Here is a 17867-nt window from a genome sequence, read left to right as displayed (position 1 = left end):
TCGGAGGCTGGCAGTCAATAAACGCTAGCTAATAGTATCGCTCTACAATCTTATATTATACATAAATACCAAAATGATAATTAATTGTAACGTTGATATTAATTAAGATAATAAGTAAAAATGAACAGCCGATGGGGAGTTACACACAAATAACCATGATAGGACTTGCTAAGAGCTTTCATAGAGGTGAAATCAAAGCAAACAGAGGGTGGGGGATGGCGGAGGCTACGGCCCCTCCCAGGGCAGGTGACATCTGAGCTACACCTCGAAAGATGAGTAGGGATTCACCAGGTAGGGAAGTGGAAAGGGCACTCCCTGCCGAAGGGACAGCACGGGTGGGGGTGTGGCGATGAGACAGAGGTGAGGTGTTGGGGTGCTGAGCGGGTCCCCGCGATGGGGAGCAGGTGAGGAGTGGTAGGTGACAGGCCATGATAAAGAGCTCTCACTCCTTTCTCTAGGCACTTGGGAGGCCTTGGATGGGGGATATTTAGAATTGGGATAGGAGGAGTGACCTTGGGACCCAGCCCCAAGGGACACTGTCCCCCTCCAGGACCTGATGAGTGAGGACTGGGGTGGCAGCCAAGGTAGACGGACTAGATGCCCTCCACCCCCTCAGAACTCCTAAGTCAGCTCGGTGCCTCCAAACCAGGTTTCATGCTGCTGCTTCTGTGTCCCTCCCTGGAGGCCAGCCAGGGCTCGGTGCCCCGAGCGTCCCCAGCAAATATGCCACATACAGCCTGGGGTGGGCAGGCAGCTGGGGTGATTAAAAACATGACCCTCGCACGGTGTGGGCTTTGCCATTCACAAGTGCAGGCACAAACAGCATCTGTGCCATCTGGGAGACATGCTCTCCTGGGCGCTCTCCCTGGGCAGCCATCCCTGTCATCACCAACACCTCACTCCTGACACCCTGGGGAAGGGGCGCCTGGCCTGAGACTCCAGAAGGATGGCGAGCCGGCATGGAGCCAGCCCCAGCCCCTGCCTTGGAAGGTTCCCCCCGCACTCACAAACTCCAGACTTCACTCCTCCCCCAAGGCACCTCAAGCCCCAGGCATGAGCAAGGCACAGGGAGTGGGGGGTGCCCAGGGGACACAGAGATGGCCCAGGCACCTGGAAGCATTCACAGGGCAACAGGGGAGACAGATGAGCAGCTGAGTAATAACAGCAGTGCGACTGGGACTAATAGAGAAGGAGGAAGCAAAGGAAGCAGCCCTTGAACCCCGCCTGGAGAAAGCCAGGAAGGCCACACAGAGGTGGCGGCATGTGAACCGACTTGACTGACCAACGGAGGTTCATCGCGTTCCAGGCAAAAGGAGCAGCAACCGCAAAGAGCAAGAGGTAGGAACTCGTCTTTCATGCTCAAGGAACTGCAGGGCGACTGGTGCGGCTGGAGTGGAGCGAGCTGGGGGTGTGGGGAAGGAGGTGAAGTCTGAGTGGTAGCAGGGTCTGGACTGCAAACAGCCTCGATGCCATTTAAGAACACGGTTGACATTCCAGGTGGGTGGAGGGACTTGAGCTGACCTTGTGACAGGCTCTGTCTCAGGTTGAAAAGGACCACTTGGCTGGGAGGGTGAGAAAGGCTGCAGCAGGGCAGAGGGAGCAGGGGGACTGCTGAGACCATCGGGAAGCTGTTGGGATAATCCAGACTTGGCCTGTGGTGGTAGGAGGTGAAGCGGTGAGAAGATTCTGGAAATATTTTGAAGATCAAGCCAAAAGGATTTCCTGATGAACTGGATATGAGGTGGGGGGGGGGGGTGGGAAAGGGAAGAGTCAGGGAAGACCCCAAGTTGCTAGTCTGAGCAACTGGAAGGATGGAGTTGCAACTAACTGAGATGGGGACGGCTGCAGGGAAGCAGGGGTTTGCAGGGAAGGTTGGGAGTTCGGCTTTAGGCTGAGGTTGACAGCCCTTGAGACATCCACATGGAAATGGATGGAGAGGTGGTATATGAGTCTAGAATCTCTGGTGCGAGGAGGCCCAGGCAGAAGGTAAAAGCCTCAGGGCTGTCAGCACACAGGTAGTACCCAGAGCTGCCAGACTAGGCATGGCACGGGAGTGAGAGCATGGAGAAGAGACAGAGGAGCTGGGCCCCGGGGCCCTCCAGTGCCAAGAGGTCCTGGAGAGGTGGAGGAACAGGCAAAGGAGACTGAGAAAGCACAGCCAGAGGTGATGTCCTGGAGGAAATAAAGATAACTGCTGAAAGGCCACAAGGCCTGAGGATTAACGGTCAGCTTTAGCCACAGGGAGGTGGTCGGTGATCTCGACATGAGCAATATTGGTGGAGTGTTTGGAGTGGATTGGGGAGGGCGATCGGAGACAGCATCCCTGCACCCTGTCCCTCATCCTAAAGGTGACATGAGGCCATTCGCTGCCGACAGCCAGGGCCGAGGTTTGGGCTATGCCAGCCAGCCTGACCAGGCATCAAGTCTTCACTGTGCTCTTGCTCTGCCCCGCCCAGGCCGGACTCTGCTGCCAGTGACGGAGGTTCACGTCTGGAGAAGACAAACAGGGACAAGGGGGACCTGGATGTTAACAGGCCAGGGGAAGGCAGAGCTACTTAATGACTTCATTTGGCTTCTGTCTTTTCCAGCTGGGAGATGGTCTACAAAAAGAACATCACGCAGAGGGAATTGGAAGCTGAGATAGGAGGAGATAGAGATGGAACATGCAGCCTCCGCACGGGATTTCAGATGGCTGGGCCGTGCCCTCCCATTCCGCTCCCCAGCACGTGGCCGCTGGCCCGCGGTCAGAAACTGCGGCAAGAGCATGAAAAATGGAAAGGCTCAGAAGGTTTGGGGTGAATGAAAGTCCCAATCTCTAACCCAGGAGAGCACACTCACAGAAACTACATTCTGATAGAGCCTGTAATCAAACTCTACCTTCCATTCTTAAAAGGAATTTAAAAACGAATTAAAACACTTAAGACACTGCCTCAAGCACTCAGTAAACATTGTTAGTATAATAATATATATTATATATATATATATAGTATATCATATGTTATGTTATCATTATTATTCTGTAAGGCTCCAGTGGTCAAAATTAGGTTCAGTGGGTAGTAGTTGCAGGGACAGGTTTCATAGTAACATTAGGAAGACTTTTTCATTCCCAGAACTGTCCCCACAGCACAGAAATGAGCAGCCTGGTAAGATCATGAGTTCCCCTTCATTAGAGGGTCCAAGCAGAAGCCGGATAATCTGTCCCAGAGCTGGAAGTTTGTTCTGCCACAGCTCTGACCTCCTCCTCTGGTAAGCTGACATTTTCAGACTAGTTTGGTCTCTGGCTCTAGGCACTGGTACCAACCACCCCACTGGACCCAGCTCACCTATGTGCTTGTCTGTCCCCCTTGCAAGCCCGTGGCTGGCAGGACAGTCCAACCAGCCATCCCTGGGACACACATAAGTTCTCTTTTGTGTAACAACAAAGCATTCTAGGTGTGGAAGCTTTGGAGTTAACTATAGTGTATGTATACAGCCCAGCAATCCAGAAGGGAGACTATTCCATCCCATTTTACAGTTTGGAGCACTGAGATTCAGAGAGCAAAGGGTTAGTGAGAGGCAAGCCTCAAACTCAAGTCTCTAGGCCACCCCATTCCACATGGCAGGCAAAGGGCCAGTCTCCTTGACAAGCTGTTTCCACCCTTACCCTCACCCTGGCCACTGCTGGTCAGAGGTCTGCACCCTGCTTTGTCCACGTGAGTCCATATGCACCCTCTGAATGGCCCAGGGCAAGTAGGTGACAGCACTCAGTGGAGGTTTCCAGGGCTGTGTTATCTGAGGGCCCAGAGATGTGACACCCTGGGCTAGCAGGACTGCGCCAGCTCAAGGCCACTGGGCCCATCTTTCCAATGCCCTCTCATTGGTGAGATGGGGAGATAGAGGCCCAGAGAGGTGAGGCACTGTGCCCAACGCCACACAGCAAGGAACAGAAACTGGGCTCATGACTTTCAGGGCAGAGCTGTGCTGCCCCATCCTGATGCAAAAGGAAGGGAGGAGGCCAGGAGGGTGCGGTCCAGCTCAGCACTGGCCCCTGCCCAGACAGATGAGCAGAGCTGTCTTCCAGCTCACTGAACCCTCTCTCATTCCTGTGGCCTCCCAGAGCCAGGGATCAACCCCCATTACATCAGATGGACACCCCCGCTGTGACTGCCAAACACAGCCATAATGGGGCTGAGTCCTGGGAGTTACTCCTGGAGGCCAGTTGATGCCCGCGTTTGCAAAAGACAATCAAGAGCCAGAGCCAAAGGTAACTGGAGCAAGGCCTGCTGGAGGGCTCACTGGGGGCGTCCAGCCCAGGGCGTACCACTACCAGCACTGGCCGAGCAATAGCCACCCCACCCAACCCCGTCACCCTCCCTGCAGCACAGGCCTCTGAGAACCCCACACTCAGGGCGGAGAGGGGCAAGGCAGGGCCACAGATGGGGTGATGGGGCTGGCGCCGCTCACCTGAGGGGGCTTCACCTCTCCCTGCCAGCAGCCCTGCTCACTGAGTGGCTGGCCACACCTCTGCCTCAGGGGCCTGCCTGTCCCAGATATATTGCCTCCACCACAAAGGAACCTCCAGGAGGATGAGGTTCAAACAGACGCTTATAAAAAGCAGCCACAGGAAATAGTGTGTGAAGCAATGGAAAGGACCCGTTCAGGACTCTGCTCAAGGGCCACCGCCTCCCCCTAACCTCTCCTGCTTCCTGCTGCTCTGCCCTGCCCCCAGAGGCACGACTCATCCCCCTTCAATCCCCACTGGGGCTGAACCGGACAGCCGACCTAGCCTCTATTACCCATGACGCTGACTTCTTTATCCCTCAGTCGAATTCCTCTCTGAATCCACAGCACCCAGGCCTGGCACAGGGGGCACCCCATCTATATCTGATAAACTGATGAATGAACTGGAAAAAGCAGAACCCCTAGTGGTGATAAACGCTGCTAACATTCATCTTTTACGGATCCACAGGCACTGGGCCCCTCTCTGCTGGCTCCGTGCCAGCCCCACGCCAGGTCTGGGCCTGCGGAGGAGCCAGGAAGAATCTAGGAGCCCACAAACACCGCCCCCTGACCCAACTCAGAAGGGAGGAACCAGCTCAGCAGGGTCCCCAGGGGACTGCCGGCCATCCTCTCCACCCCTCAGAAGGTGAGCTAAGCTTCTGGAAGAAGATTCCAGAGAGGCAATCTGCCTCCTTCCTGGACACTTCAAACACCCAGATGCCCAAACACCAATCCTCAAATCCAGCCTCACAATGCTGATGCGTGGGGCTGCTAATCGTCAAAAGAGTGGTCACTTTCTACACAGTGGGTCCCCACAGCCCTAGACACAGAGTGTCACTGGGCCATGGGGACAATTCCCACAATAGTCAGAACACCTGCTGTGCCCAGCACCTACCCACAACAAAAGGAAGAGTGGAAGGAAAGACCTCTGCAGGGGGCTTCTCGCGTGCCCCTGCAAACAGCAGGGCAGAGTCTGGGGCCCACTAAGGCTCCCCTCTTCAAGCAGAGATTTTCTTTGAAGGATTTTGCATCTATGTTTGGTTTTACACATATGAAAGAGTGCTTTAAATGACCTATTAGTTAAGTATCTTCACAGCCCTCCCCTCTCCAAGCCATCCTGCTTCACTTTCAAGTATAAGTGATGCTCCAGAAAGATGCACCATGCTGGCTGCCGATGCATGCTGCTTCTGGCGCACAGCCCCACCCTGATACCCATGAAGCAGGCAGACCTGAGTGTAAGAAGTCCCAGATTACAAGCACTTTCTCAAAAATGACACGGACAAGAATGAGAGGACACAAGAGGGAGTGCTGGTGGAGGTGAGTGGCACCTCCTGGCGTTGTTTTCCTGCGTGCTCACAAGAACTAGTGCCTTCCCATCAGCACAGCTGCAAGATGGGTTTGTTCAATTCAACCCCATTTCCTGAGAAGCTTTAGGGTCCCTAGAGCTGAGCTAAGGCCATGGGACTATGCGTGCCGACCTCCAGCTGCAGGTGTAGGAGCCAGGCCCTCGGGAGGGGCTCGTGAGGATAGATCTGGGTGATGAGGTGACTCAAGCTGCGGGCGGGTGGTGATAAGCGGGCACCAGGATGCTCGTGATCATTTCCTAGATAATTTTTTTTCTAATGACAAAACAACAGGCATACTCAGTGCAGAAAACTCAGTAATCACAGAAAAGTACAAAAGGCTACAAAACAAACTCTACGAGAGCTTTCATCTACAAATTTTCACAAGGAAGAGGAACAAGCCATTTTGTAGGACAAAATTAGTGCAGAAGTGAAAGTCAAGCAACTTGGGCTCAATGTGATAAACTCTTTGACACTAAGAACTCCTCTCTTTTGGAATAGGCCACCACAGAAAGTAGTGAGTGTCCCATCCTTGGAGGCAACCAAGCAGAGGCCACACGAACACCCATCAGGGACCCCATGGAAGAGTTTCCAATAACAGGGGAAGATCAGCTCAATCTCTAAGATCCCTTTCACTTGTGGGAAAGGAGTCCACCTCACGCCACCCGGCCTGCCCACCAGCCCTTGCGCCAACTCACCCACAGGCGTATCCTCGCTGATCAGCAGGTATGTATCAAAGAAGTGGTTGGTGAAGAAGGGCAGTCGGTTCACCTGGCCTGGAAGTTAGAGGACAAGAGCATCAGTCAAGTACCCTCATGCCAGCTCCATGCATTCTGCAAGGGGCACAGAGTAGGGGCTCCAGTGGGCACTGAACCTGCATCCAGTGCTGCAGCCACCTTTCCAGGACCTTGGCAGCTCGCTGTTCTGCCTCGAGGCAAATGGGGAGTAATGCCAGTAGGCAGGCAGAAGGCTGTCAGGTCGTTCGGTCAGTGAGGCCACGAGCCACGTGTGGCTATTGAGACCTGGTCCACACTAGGATGCGCTGAAGTATAAAATACACACAGGATTTTGAAGATGTTGTACGAAAAAGTGGGTGTGAAATATCTCATTCATCTTTTATATTGATGACGTGGAAATGATAAGATTGTAGCTATACTGGATTAAGTCAAATACATTATGAGTTTCACCTGTTTCTGTCCTAATGCGCCTCTTAGAAAATTTAAGACCACACATGTGGCTCACACTGTATTCCTACTGGGCCTCCCAGCTGTAGACAGACTGGGAGCTTGGCAAGGACAGGGCTGTCTGCTGTGTTACACGCTGCAACCCAGGTGCCCAGAACAGGACTTGGCACTTAGAAGGCCCTCAGCAGCTACTTGTTGTGTGAAGGAATGGCCAGCTGATGCCATGTGATTAATAACAATAATAACAACAACAACAATAATAATAGCTGCCATCTATGGAACCCTCCTCTGTACCAGCCGCTTATACCATCTCCATCAATCCTCATGGTCCAACATGTGCTGTCACATCCGCATTTTACTATTGAGGAAAATGAGGCTTTGAGGGGGTAACTAGTAACTTGCCCAGGGTCACACAGCTAGTAAGGGTGGCATGGGCCGTACTGGAACCCAGACCTGGAAGCCTGTGCAGGTAACCCTGTACCACTCTGTGACAGCCTCAGGTTGGGGGCTGGCTCTGGAAGGGGACAGCATGATACCGTCATGGGCTGAGGAATTTCACATCTATGAAGAGTCCCCCATATCACAAGTCCCCCACACAAAGCCTCCCCAAGGCTGGCTTCCTCTGTCCCCTGAGCAACCCCCCAGAGGCCTTCAGTAGTGCGGTATAATATGAAATATATTTGGTCTCTGCCCCCAGTTCCTGGCACAGAGCTTCAAAACTCCTTGGAATTTCCAGAGTGATAGGAGTGTCTTTTGTTATCCATAAGGAGCCCCCTTGACCACACCCAAGTTTATGTCAATGAGGTGATTTATTTTTTATCTTTAAATTAAAAAAAAAATTTTCATTGAAGTATAGTTAATTTAATGTTGTGTTAATTTCTGGTGTACAGCAAAGTGACTCAGTTATACATACATATAAATATATTATTTTTCATATTCTTTTCCACTATATATAGTTTATTAAAAGATATTAAACATAGCTCCCTGTGCTCTACAGTAGGACCTTGTTTATTTTATATATAGTAATTTGTATCTGCGAATCCCAAACTCCTAACTCCCCACCCCCTCCTTTCCCCTTTGGTAACCATAAGTTTGTTTTCTATGTCCATGAGTCTGTTTCCGTTTTGTAAATAAGTTCATTTGTGTCATATTTTAGATTCCACATGTAAGCAATACCATTGGTATTTGTCTTTCTCTGTTTGACTTACTTCACTTAGTATGATAATCTCTAGGTCCATCCATGTAGCTGCAAATGGCATTATTTCATTCTTTTTTATGGCTGAGTAGTATCCCATTGCGTATACATGCCACATCTTCTTTAAGCATTCATATGTTGATAGACATTTAGGTTGCTTCCATGTCTTGGCTATTGTAAATAGTGCTGCTACGAACACTGGGGTGCATGTATCTTTTCAAATTAGAGTTTTCTCTGGATATATGCCCAGGAGTGGGATTGCTGGATCATATGGTAACTCTATTTTTAGTTTTTTAAGGAACCTCCATACTGTTCTTCATAGTAGCTGCACCAATTCACGTTCCCACCAACAGGGTAGGAGGGTTCCCTTTTCCCAGTGAGGAGACTTAGAGTGGGGCCTCTACAGAGAGCCTCAGGAAGGGGCTGATCACCGGAAAGACCAAGTGATTAGATGGGGAACTTTCAGCCCACCTCCAACCTCTAGGGAGGGGAGGGGAGCTGGAGATTTCCAATATTTGATGAGCTCCCAAGTTGGTGAACACATCCATGTGCTGGGAGGATGGCACACCTGGAGAGGCATGGAAGCTCCACCCGACCCCACCCACCCCCCCATAGCTTGCCCTGTGCATCTCTTCCATCTGGCTGTTCCTGAGTTGTATCTTTTATATTCAACCAGTAAATGTAAGTAAAGTATTTCCCTGAGTTCTGTGAGTCATTCTAGTTAACTGAACCTGAGAAAGGGTAGTAGGAAGCCCTGATTTATAGCCAGTTGGTCAGAAGTACAGGTGGCCTGGGACTCACCACTAGCATCTGAAGTAGAGCTGAACCCTTAAATCTGTGGAATCTGGCACTAACTCTGGGTAGATAGCATCAGAATTGAATTGAATTGTTGGACACACAGTCGGTGTCTGGAGAGTTGGAGAACTGGTTGTTGTATTGGAAAACACCCCAGAAGGAGGCAAATGAGGGCACTTCCCCCTCTGCCCCTACCAACCAGGGATGGGGGGCTGGTCGGTCTCACATGGGGCCGACATCGTGTAGCACACACGTAAGCAGCTCCTGCTGGGTCTTCCAGGGGCCCTGAACATGGGTGGGCTGCAGCCCTCCCCTCCCTCATTTCTGCTGACCTGGCTCCCTCAGAGCTAGGGCCAGGCTCAAGAACACAGAGGCTAGTACTTCCCTCATTGCTGGAGACCTCCTAGTGGGGAGCAGGCAGAACTAATGGAATCTCCACCCCCACCCCGTCTGCTCAGGCACCCAAGCTGATGTCATTTCTGGTTCTGCAAGCACTGTAGCCTCTCTCTCCCCTCCTGGCCAGGACTGCTGGCCCTTTTGCCTTCAATTGCCAAATTCCTATTTATCCTTCAAGTTTTGCCTTAGATGTCCCTTCTTCCAGGAAGCCCTCCCTGACCACCACAACTACATATATGCACTCGCCCACACCCTTCCACCCTCTCATATGAGGAACCTGGGGCTCCTCGCACACACAAGAGCCTCAGAAAGAGGCCAGTGGTCAAGGGCTTCACCTTTGTTTGTAGTCTCTCTGTGCCTCTTTCTAGTCATATGACCTCCCCATGCCTCAGTTTACTCAGGTGTAAAATAGCGATAACAATAGGACTTACTTCTTGGCTGTGTTGAGGATAAAATGAGATTACATACATAAAGCACTTAGCGCTGTGCTCCCGCACACAGCAAGCACTCGATAAATGGTAGCTATTATTAATATTGGTATTAATGACAGTGCTGCCTGCTCAGCCAGAGGGGGAGGCTTTGGATCCCTGCTGGGGGCCTTGAACTCCCTTACAGAAAGCAGCTGAGCCAGGGTAGAAGGCTCAGGGGTGACCAGGGAATTCGGCATGGGCTCAGGCTGGGGCAGTGGGAGGGAAACCAGCCAGAAAAAACGTCACCTGCAGCAGCATCGTTTGTTTTCAAATTTTGTTTTACAGGACCTGCCGATAATCAGCCACTGAGACCTCTGCACGGGAGGTTGGGAAGAGCCTCGGGGACGTACGTCACCTGCCACATACCAAGCAGGACCGTGATCTGGGAATAGGCTCCCATCCTAGGAAGCCCAGTGGCCTTGGGCTGCCAGTGGGGACTGGGAGGGTGATGGGAGGGTGGGAAAGGGGGGTGCCCACAGGTCGCCTGTTCTCTTAAAAGACACTTTTAAGACATGAAGGCTGTGTCCTCCAGAGGCAAACTGCTGCCTCAGGAGCTGTGAGGCCTCCGGCCAAGTGGGAACGTGAGTGCCCGTGAGAGGGGAGAGGACAACGGGCGACTTCTGTGAAGGAACAGGAGTCTAGCTGCCCGCATCCACGATGCACCCCTCTGTCCCCGCCCCACACATGCTTATTCCCTGCTTTGGCGCCTACTGTTTGTTCTGCCCTGGACGCCTTCTCCCCTCATCCCTGGCCCACTCACACTGATCCTTCCCTACAAGGTAGATGCGGGTCCACTAGCTTTAAATATTTATTTCAAACACCCAAACAAGAATCAAGCTTTTAACCACCACAGGCCTGAGGGGAGAAGGGAGAGGGGGAGGCTCACAGAGAAGGCAGATTCGAGCTGCGGTGCTGGATGACAGGCCTTCCACACGCAGCGAGGAAGGGAAAGATCCCGGAAGGAAGCAAAGCTGGGCAGATGTGGAGGAGCGGAGCTGTCAAGGCACGTGATGTGGGAAGGACAAGGCATCCACCAGACCAGGAAGCACAGACCTCACTCAGAACCGTGGGATGGGACAGGGTATTCCTCTCAGGGCTTGAAGGACACCGGCAAGTGGCAGAGCCCGGACTGGAACCAGGAAAGCCCGAGCCCAGCCCAGGCCCACCTGCCCAGGCCCCTGAAGGCACAGTGGTTCTCACTGCGGTCCATGCTGGGCACAGCCCTAGACCCCGCCCCCAACTCATGACAGGGAAGGTGCACAGGACAGGGAGCACAGAGCAGCGACCAGGGGTGCGGCCTTGTACGCCCTGCCACTCGCTGCTGTGTGGCCTGGGCAAATCACTCTACCTCTCTGGCCACCATTTCCCAGCCTCAAGATGACGACAAAAAGCCCTCACTGCCCCTCCCCCTGCCTCCCTGCCAGAGGTGACCTGTGCACAGCACCACTGTTATGATGGCTGCTGCAATTTGGATGCATGAGCCGCCTTTGATCTAGAGAGCTCAAGGGGAGACTGCACCTCTTCTAGGAAGGCAGCCAAGCTGTTAGCACCTGTTTTATTTCTTTTTAACGGGGAGGGCGGGGGAGGGCATGAGCGTCCAAGGTCACAGAGTCCCTGAGGAGTCCGGGGACACCAACAGCAAACCCAGAGGGTCAGAGCTGAGGGTCTCAGGTGCCCCTCACTGAGCCCTCCCTGGATGGGGCAGAGAGGAGCAGGAGGACAGAGACCTGGATGGAGGCCTAGCTGGGCCCTGCGCTGTACGACCCTGGGCCAGCTGCTTCTCCAGGGGTCAAGTTTCTCCTTTGTAAAGTGGGCCAGGAGTGGAAAGAGGGTTTGGGACCCCTTCTGGCTCTGCCCCTGAGAGTCTTTGAGGCTGTGCCATAATCCTGCGCTGCTTCGATGGGAGTGAGCTCCCCATCACAGGGGCGTTCCAGCAGAGATCCCTCCCAGCATGGAAGCCAGGAGAGGGGACCTTCAAGGGACTCTCGGGCAGCAGGATGCCAGCAGCAGTCCGCCAAGCATGAAGCTCTGGTTTCCTCCAGAGGCTCCCGGCTCCCCGGAGTGAGAGAAGGAGCCGACGCCCCTCAGGAATATGTTTGCCTGTGTCGCCAGGCACGCTCTGCCCATAGCTCTTCCCTGAGGACACCCTGGTCCCGCGGGACACCGAGCCAGCTGTGCCTGCTGTCCTGGCCTTCCTTCGTGCAGACCAGAGCTGCTTTGCTCCCGCTGTCCAGGAGAGGCAAATGCCCAGGCCTTTCCTGGCTTTCTCCGTGGGCACTAAAGCTGGCACTGACCTGGCTGCTGCAAGGCCAGGGGAAGGAGGGCTGGCCCCGCCCCCTGCAGAGAAGAAAGACTCCTGGCAGCCACACCCTCGCTCAGGCTGTTCCCTCCTCCAGGATTCCCTTCTTCCCTCTCCCCGCTTTAAAACGACTTCTCAGTCTTCAGGGCCTAGATGAAACATCTCCCTTCTGGCTGGGTCTCTCCTGTGCCCACAAGTTCAATTAATCTTTTCTTCTGATGGGCTTCTCTGGAGCTCTGTACATCCTTTATTACCACTTTACCCACCCTGCTTAGAGCAATCCTATCTGTGTCTTTCTCCCTGGTGAGCCCCTGAGTGCCCGAGAATGTCACTTCTTCCATACCCCCAGAGTTGGACGCAGTAGGGCACACGGTGTCACACAGTAGGTGCTCAGAAGACAACTGTGAAACGGACTAGGACTGGGGCCAGTCCCCGCATCCCAGAAGAAGGACAGTTCACGGTCATAGATGCCTCCCCTTAAGAGCTCAAGTATTTCTCAAGGCTCCTCCCCTTCCCTCATGTGTCCCAGGCCCTGGGGATGGCTGGTATTTTCAGCCCTGTGCGGGCTGCAGAAGAAACCGAGGCCCAGAAAGGGAAGCGAGTGCCCAGTCACACACACGGCAAGGCAGGGTCTTGAGAGTCCCAGAGCACAGACGCCAACCACACACCGTCCAGCCCGGCCTCCCACGCTCGCTGCGGGGAGAGAAGGTGGAGGACTGAACTTACCACAGCATCCAGAGATCAGCACAGAAAGCCAGACCACGAGGCAGCTGGAGGCGACGTGGCACCTCATGGCTCCTGGGGACAAAAGGAGGGGAGGGTGAGAAACGTCCTATTGGAGCGCCTGCTCTTGCAGGCTGAGCAGCACTGCCTCACCCCTGCAGCTCGGGGCGAACTGGGCCTGAGAAGGGAGGAGAGAGAATCAGGGCAGACGGGGGCGCGGGGCACATGGGGAAGAAGAGAGGGTCTGTACCCTGGGGTTCTGTCATCGTCCAGTGGTGTGGCACGACTGGGCTGAGGGCAGGGGCAACAGTCCCCTCTGTGCCCTCGTGGAGGCCGGCCACACGGCTTGTGGGCAGGGCTCAGGGGGCACAGGCACAGGTTTGTGACACACGCGGGGCTCAGGGGGCAGAGGGAGAGGCTGCTGCTTCTATCCTCCAGGCCAGCATCCCCCAAGGGCGGCGGAACCTGGTTAGTGGGGACAGAGTCAGGAGGTGGGTGCTGAGCAGGAAGACAGGGGTCTCAGAGAGGGTCGGCAGGCCCCCCCGCCCCCAGCCAAAGTGCCCACTGAACATGTCTTTTCCTGTTTTTATATCTGCAGTATCATCTCATAACCTTGGATATGAAAGGAGCCACCAGGCTATGGTGTCCAAAGAGGCACAGAGAAGGGAGGTAACCTGACCAGGGCCCCCCAGCAAGTCTGTGGAAAGCTGGAGCCGGACTTTTCTCTCTAGCTAAGCTCTAGAGAGAGCTGGGGTCCAGCTGCCAGAGGCTCAGCAAAGCAAGCTCCCATCTCTAAGTGTAGTGGGGCGGGGGTAGGGGGTGGGCGGCGGGAGGGCCGCTCCCTCCCATCACGGCCGTGGCCTGCTCGGCCCCATTACAGCAGGGCCACGGCCCTCTGGTTCCTTCTTGCGCCTGCAGCGGCTCCAGAGCAGGCCTCCCTGGAGACCAGCAGTGACACCGGGAGGGGCCCACGCTCCTCAGCTGGCGATCCCTGCCTTCCGCTGAACAGTCAGCCCTGTTAACGCTGTCTCACCTCCATGTCTCAGCTCACAGCCCACTCACCTCTGCATCCCCACGGCCTAGCCAAGGGCCCACACATCCTCCTTCAGGGAGCACCGACTGTGCACCTCGCCTGGGAGGCATTGTAACTCCCCGGTTCACAAGGTGGGGTCTGAAGGCCAAGAGCCGTTAAACAATTTGCTCAGAGACCCCCAAGTAGTGAGTGGTGGGGTCAGCATCTGGACCCAAGTTGACATGCCACCTCCCTCATCAATAAATGATCAGAAAAGCCTTGGGGAGGAGAAGGGAGCTGAAGAAAAGGGTTTTGTGGAGAGACTTCACATCTCTGCAAGACCTCGGGGCAAGGGCTTCAGAAAGGGCCCAGGGCTCAGATCTCTTGGTTCCGGACCTGGAGCCGACTCCCTCTCCCAGCCCGGTGCCAAGTGGAGGATGGATCCTGTCCCACACCACACACAATGGCCCACGGTGCCCTCGTGTTTTCCTTGAATACTGTACTGAAAATGTTCTAATTACCAAGTATGAAACAGTGATGTGGGAAATAAAAGATTCTAAGATGTTGTCACGTAATAAAAGACAAATGCCCATCATATCCCTGTATTTCCACCCCCTTGCGTTTCCAGAGGTCAGCAGCCTGTCACAGGGGCATGCAGGGCATATAAATGAGGAGACCCCAGTGGTGGGAATGATGGTCATTTGGAGGCCACACACTCTGTCCAAAAGCAGCAGCTGCTGATGTATTTCAGCCAAGAGGGAATGTGGGTGCAGTGTGCCCAGAGCTTCCGATTTTTCTCAATGAAAAGCTGGAAATTTGGCTTTTACCATGAATTCAATTTTTAAATGTTGGCAAATAATTCCATTTTCATGAGCCAAACATGACCTGTCTGATGGCCAGAGTGGGCAGCTTGGGCCTGGCGTGTACCCTGCGAGGCCCTTCTCCACACCCAAGCAGATATGTTCATATTACAAATGCGTACGAGTGGAGTGGCTGCTGTTTCTCTTTAGGATGATGAAGTCACCCTCTACACAAAAGAAACTCACTTTCCTCATGTCATAAGAATTCACAGACAACCCTCCAGGTCAACACTGCCACATCCACTTCCTCCATTTTCAGAGCTAGATAACAGGTCATGGCATGGATGTTTCGTCATGGAGACAAACATCCCCTGTTGTTGGGTATCTGAGTGTTTCCAGGTTCTTGCCACACAGGCAATGTCACCGTGGACATATCTCTGCATGTAACGGTGTTGGGACTTTGCTCTCAATCTTGGTTCTCCAACGGTAGCATTAATGGGCCAATTAAATACAACACAGAGCACGTATGTAAACTTCTCTTAGACACTGTCACATTACCTTCTGTAAAGACTGTGGCAATTCCCACTCCATCTAGAAGTGTATGAGAGGGCCTCTGTGCCCACCTGGAAGTGATCCCTCTTTTAAATGGCTGCCAATTGGAAGCATGAAAAATGGAATGGCCTTGTTGTTTTAATTTGCATTTCCCTAACTACCAGTGAGGTTGAGCATGACGCCTTTTTCTAAATGTTCAAACCACTTTCCATCTGTTATCTTGCATTAGCCTACCGTATGCTGCAAAGAAGCTAGCCAGCATCACAAGCATTATCCCTGATTTACAAGTGGAGAAACCGAGGCACAGAGCAATTAAGTGACACTCTGACATCTCATAGTGAGTGAGTGACTTTTAAAAAAAATCTCCAGCCCTCTGCCTTTGGAAACCAGCTGTTATGAGAATTAAACAACATCTGCTAAGAAGATCATCCACAAATCGCTGGGAGTACACACCATTCGGCTGGGTGTTGCAGGAAGTTTGCAGCGGAAGAAAGGAAGGAGGAAAATGAACACTTACTAGGCAACTCCCACAAGCCTGGGATTTTCACAGGTGTGACTTTATTCAATCTTCTCAAATATCTCTAAAATGTAGATATTATTGTCCCCATTTTACAGATGAGGAAATTAAGGCTCAGAGAGGTCACTTAGGATTGGACCTGAGTCCCACGCTATTTCCATCACACCATGCTGCTGTCCAGCCCCGCCCTGCCCACCCCGTTTCCTAATCTATGAAAGGGGAAGGCGTGGCCCCTCCCTCAAGGCGGACAATACACAACACAATAGACGCAGGATGAATGTGACACAAAGAAGTGAGCATGTGTGCACAACACACACGAGTGCATGATGCACCTCACTTTCCACGAGCTGGCTCCGGCTCTGACGCTGCTGGGCACACTGTCCCCATGCTCTCTCCTTAAATGTCTGTTTCCCCTTCAGAGGCACTCACACTGCCTCAGTGCCCCCCTCTGTCAGTCAAGGGCAGCCAAACACAGCCCTCACTTGACAGGATTGGCAGAGGCCACCTCTGGAGCATCCAACAGCAGGGACAATCTTTGTTCCATCCTGACTCTCCATCCTTGCCTTGGGGCAAGGTGGCACAGACCCTAGGTAGAAGGGACACAGGCTCCAAAGGGTAAAGCAGAGTGGGCAGGACAAAGTGGGTCCATCCTACTACTGGGTTTTCCCGGAGATCCCAGATCTTATTCTTCCTCTGGTCCCTTTGGCCAAGAGGAGGAAAGCAAGGTCCAGAGAGAACAGAGGCTAGTGGCAATGGGAAGAGGCCCCTGGGCCCCAACCTCCGGGCCAGGTGTTGCGATACATGCTGCCTTTGCCTGCTGGCATTCCCTAGGTGCTGGGGCTGCAGCGAGCAGCATGGGTCCCCCGGGATTGCCTGACCTCGCTCCGCCCTGTGAAACAGCTGTTCCCTCAGCCTCCCGGTCTTCCCACCTCCCGGCCAGCAGAGCTGCATGGCCTTCTCTACCATGCGAGGCTGTGCCATCCTCAGGATTCGGCCTGAGCTCCCACTGACCCTCATCTGTCCCCAGTGTACCAGGAAACATAGACACACACCCTTCTGTGCTGGGCTTCCTGTCCGGCCTGGGATAAGTGCCAGAGACCTGTCCCAGAGGTACAAGCAGGGTTAGAGCCGGCTGTCCCAAAACCCATTCTCACAGGAAGCTTTCCAGAAATCTCTCAAACATACCCACTGCCAAGAAGACCCAAAGCCAGGACCCAAAGCCCTCAGACTGCCAATCTTCAACATCCGTTTTCATGCCAAGCCCTGAACCAGGCACTGTGGGAGGATACAGGGCCATGAGAATGGCTGGCAATGCATGTGAGGTATCAAAAAGCAACAGCGCCTGTCACTGCCCAGGGCCATGCAAAGAGAGAACTCCTGAGCCTTCTAGGGGAGCTGAGATGCGAGCTGCACAGAGTTCAAGGATGCATACTGCTAACACTTACTGAGCACATAGTACATGCCAGCCACCGTGGTGTGTAGTGTGTCCTACATGCTGGGGCTTGGAGAGGTTAAACAACTTGCCCAAGGTCACACGGCCAGTAAGTGCTCAAGCCCAACATCTCCCAGCCTCAGCCCCAACACTTGCTGAGCTCAGACACGTGCCGCAGGGCAGGCCCACATTGAGGGCCTGGTGGGAAGGCCCTGGGCAGGACCCTGCATCTACTCAGAGGCTATTAAGCCAGACCTGGGTGAGAATACAACATGCTCCACAGCCACAGTACACAGGAGCCAGCAGCAAGGCCGAGTGCGTGTGCCAGAAGAAGAGGTACAACTAGGGCTGGCTCCTGTTTAGTCTGCCCTTACACGCTGGCATCTGACAGGCATTGCGCCGGAACCAGTACCAATAAGACAATGCATGCACCGTCAGGGGTGACCAAGTCCTCCCTCCGCACTCCCCATGCCTCCTCCAGCACCATCCCCTAGAGGTTAACACCTTTGTCCCTGGAGGGAGTGGACTACAGAATTTCCCAGATTCAAGGCAGCAACCCTGACCACACTGGCCTTCACCTTGTCCTGTCATCAGCCCATAAAGACCTGCTGCTCGTGGAGGCCTGGGCTGAGGGCCAGCAGGGGAGGCTCTGGCAGGTGGCACAGTTACA

At 53.6% G+C, this 17867-nt stretch overlaps 1 protein-coding gene across 2 annotated transcripts in view; it reads right to left on the bottom strand.

The window, feature by feature from the left end:
• CDH23 (cadherin related 23) overlaps window positions 1-17867 on the bottom strand; it is a gene marked incomplete at its 5' end in the record, with an annotated part of 434991 nt that overhangs the window by 385621 nt on the left and 31503 nt on the right. For both annotated transcript variants that reach the window (XM_082407240.1, XM_082407239.1), the window contains 2 exons: window positions 6521-6598; window positions 12888-12959. In XM_082407240.1, the coding sequence (XP_082263366.1) occupies window positions 6521-6598; window positions 12888-12954 (145 nt within the window). The remainder of the gene's footprint in view (window positions 1-6520; window positions 6599-12887; window positions 12960-17867) is intronic.

The sequence above is a fragment of the Balaenoptera borealis genome (assembly GCF_965194805.1).
Source record: "Balaenoptera borealis genome assembly, chromosome: 10".
NCBI lineage: Eukaryota > Metazoa > Chordata > Mammalia > Artiodactyla > Balaenopteridae > Balaenoptera > Balaenoptera borealis.
This window is presented reverse-complemented; position numbering and strand designations above follow the sequence as displayed.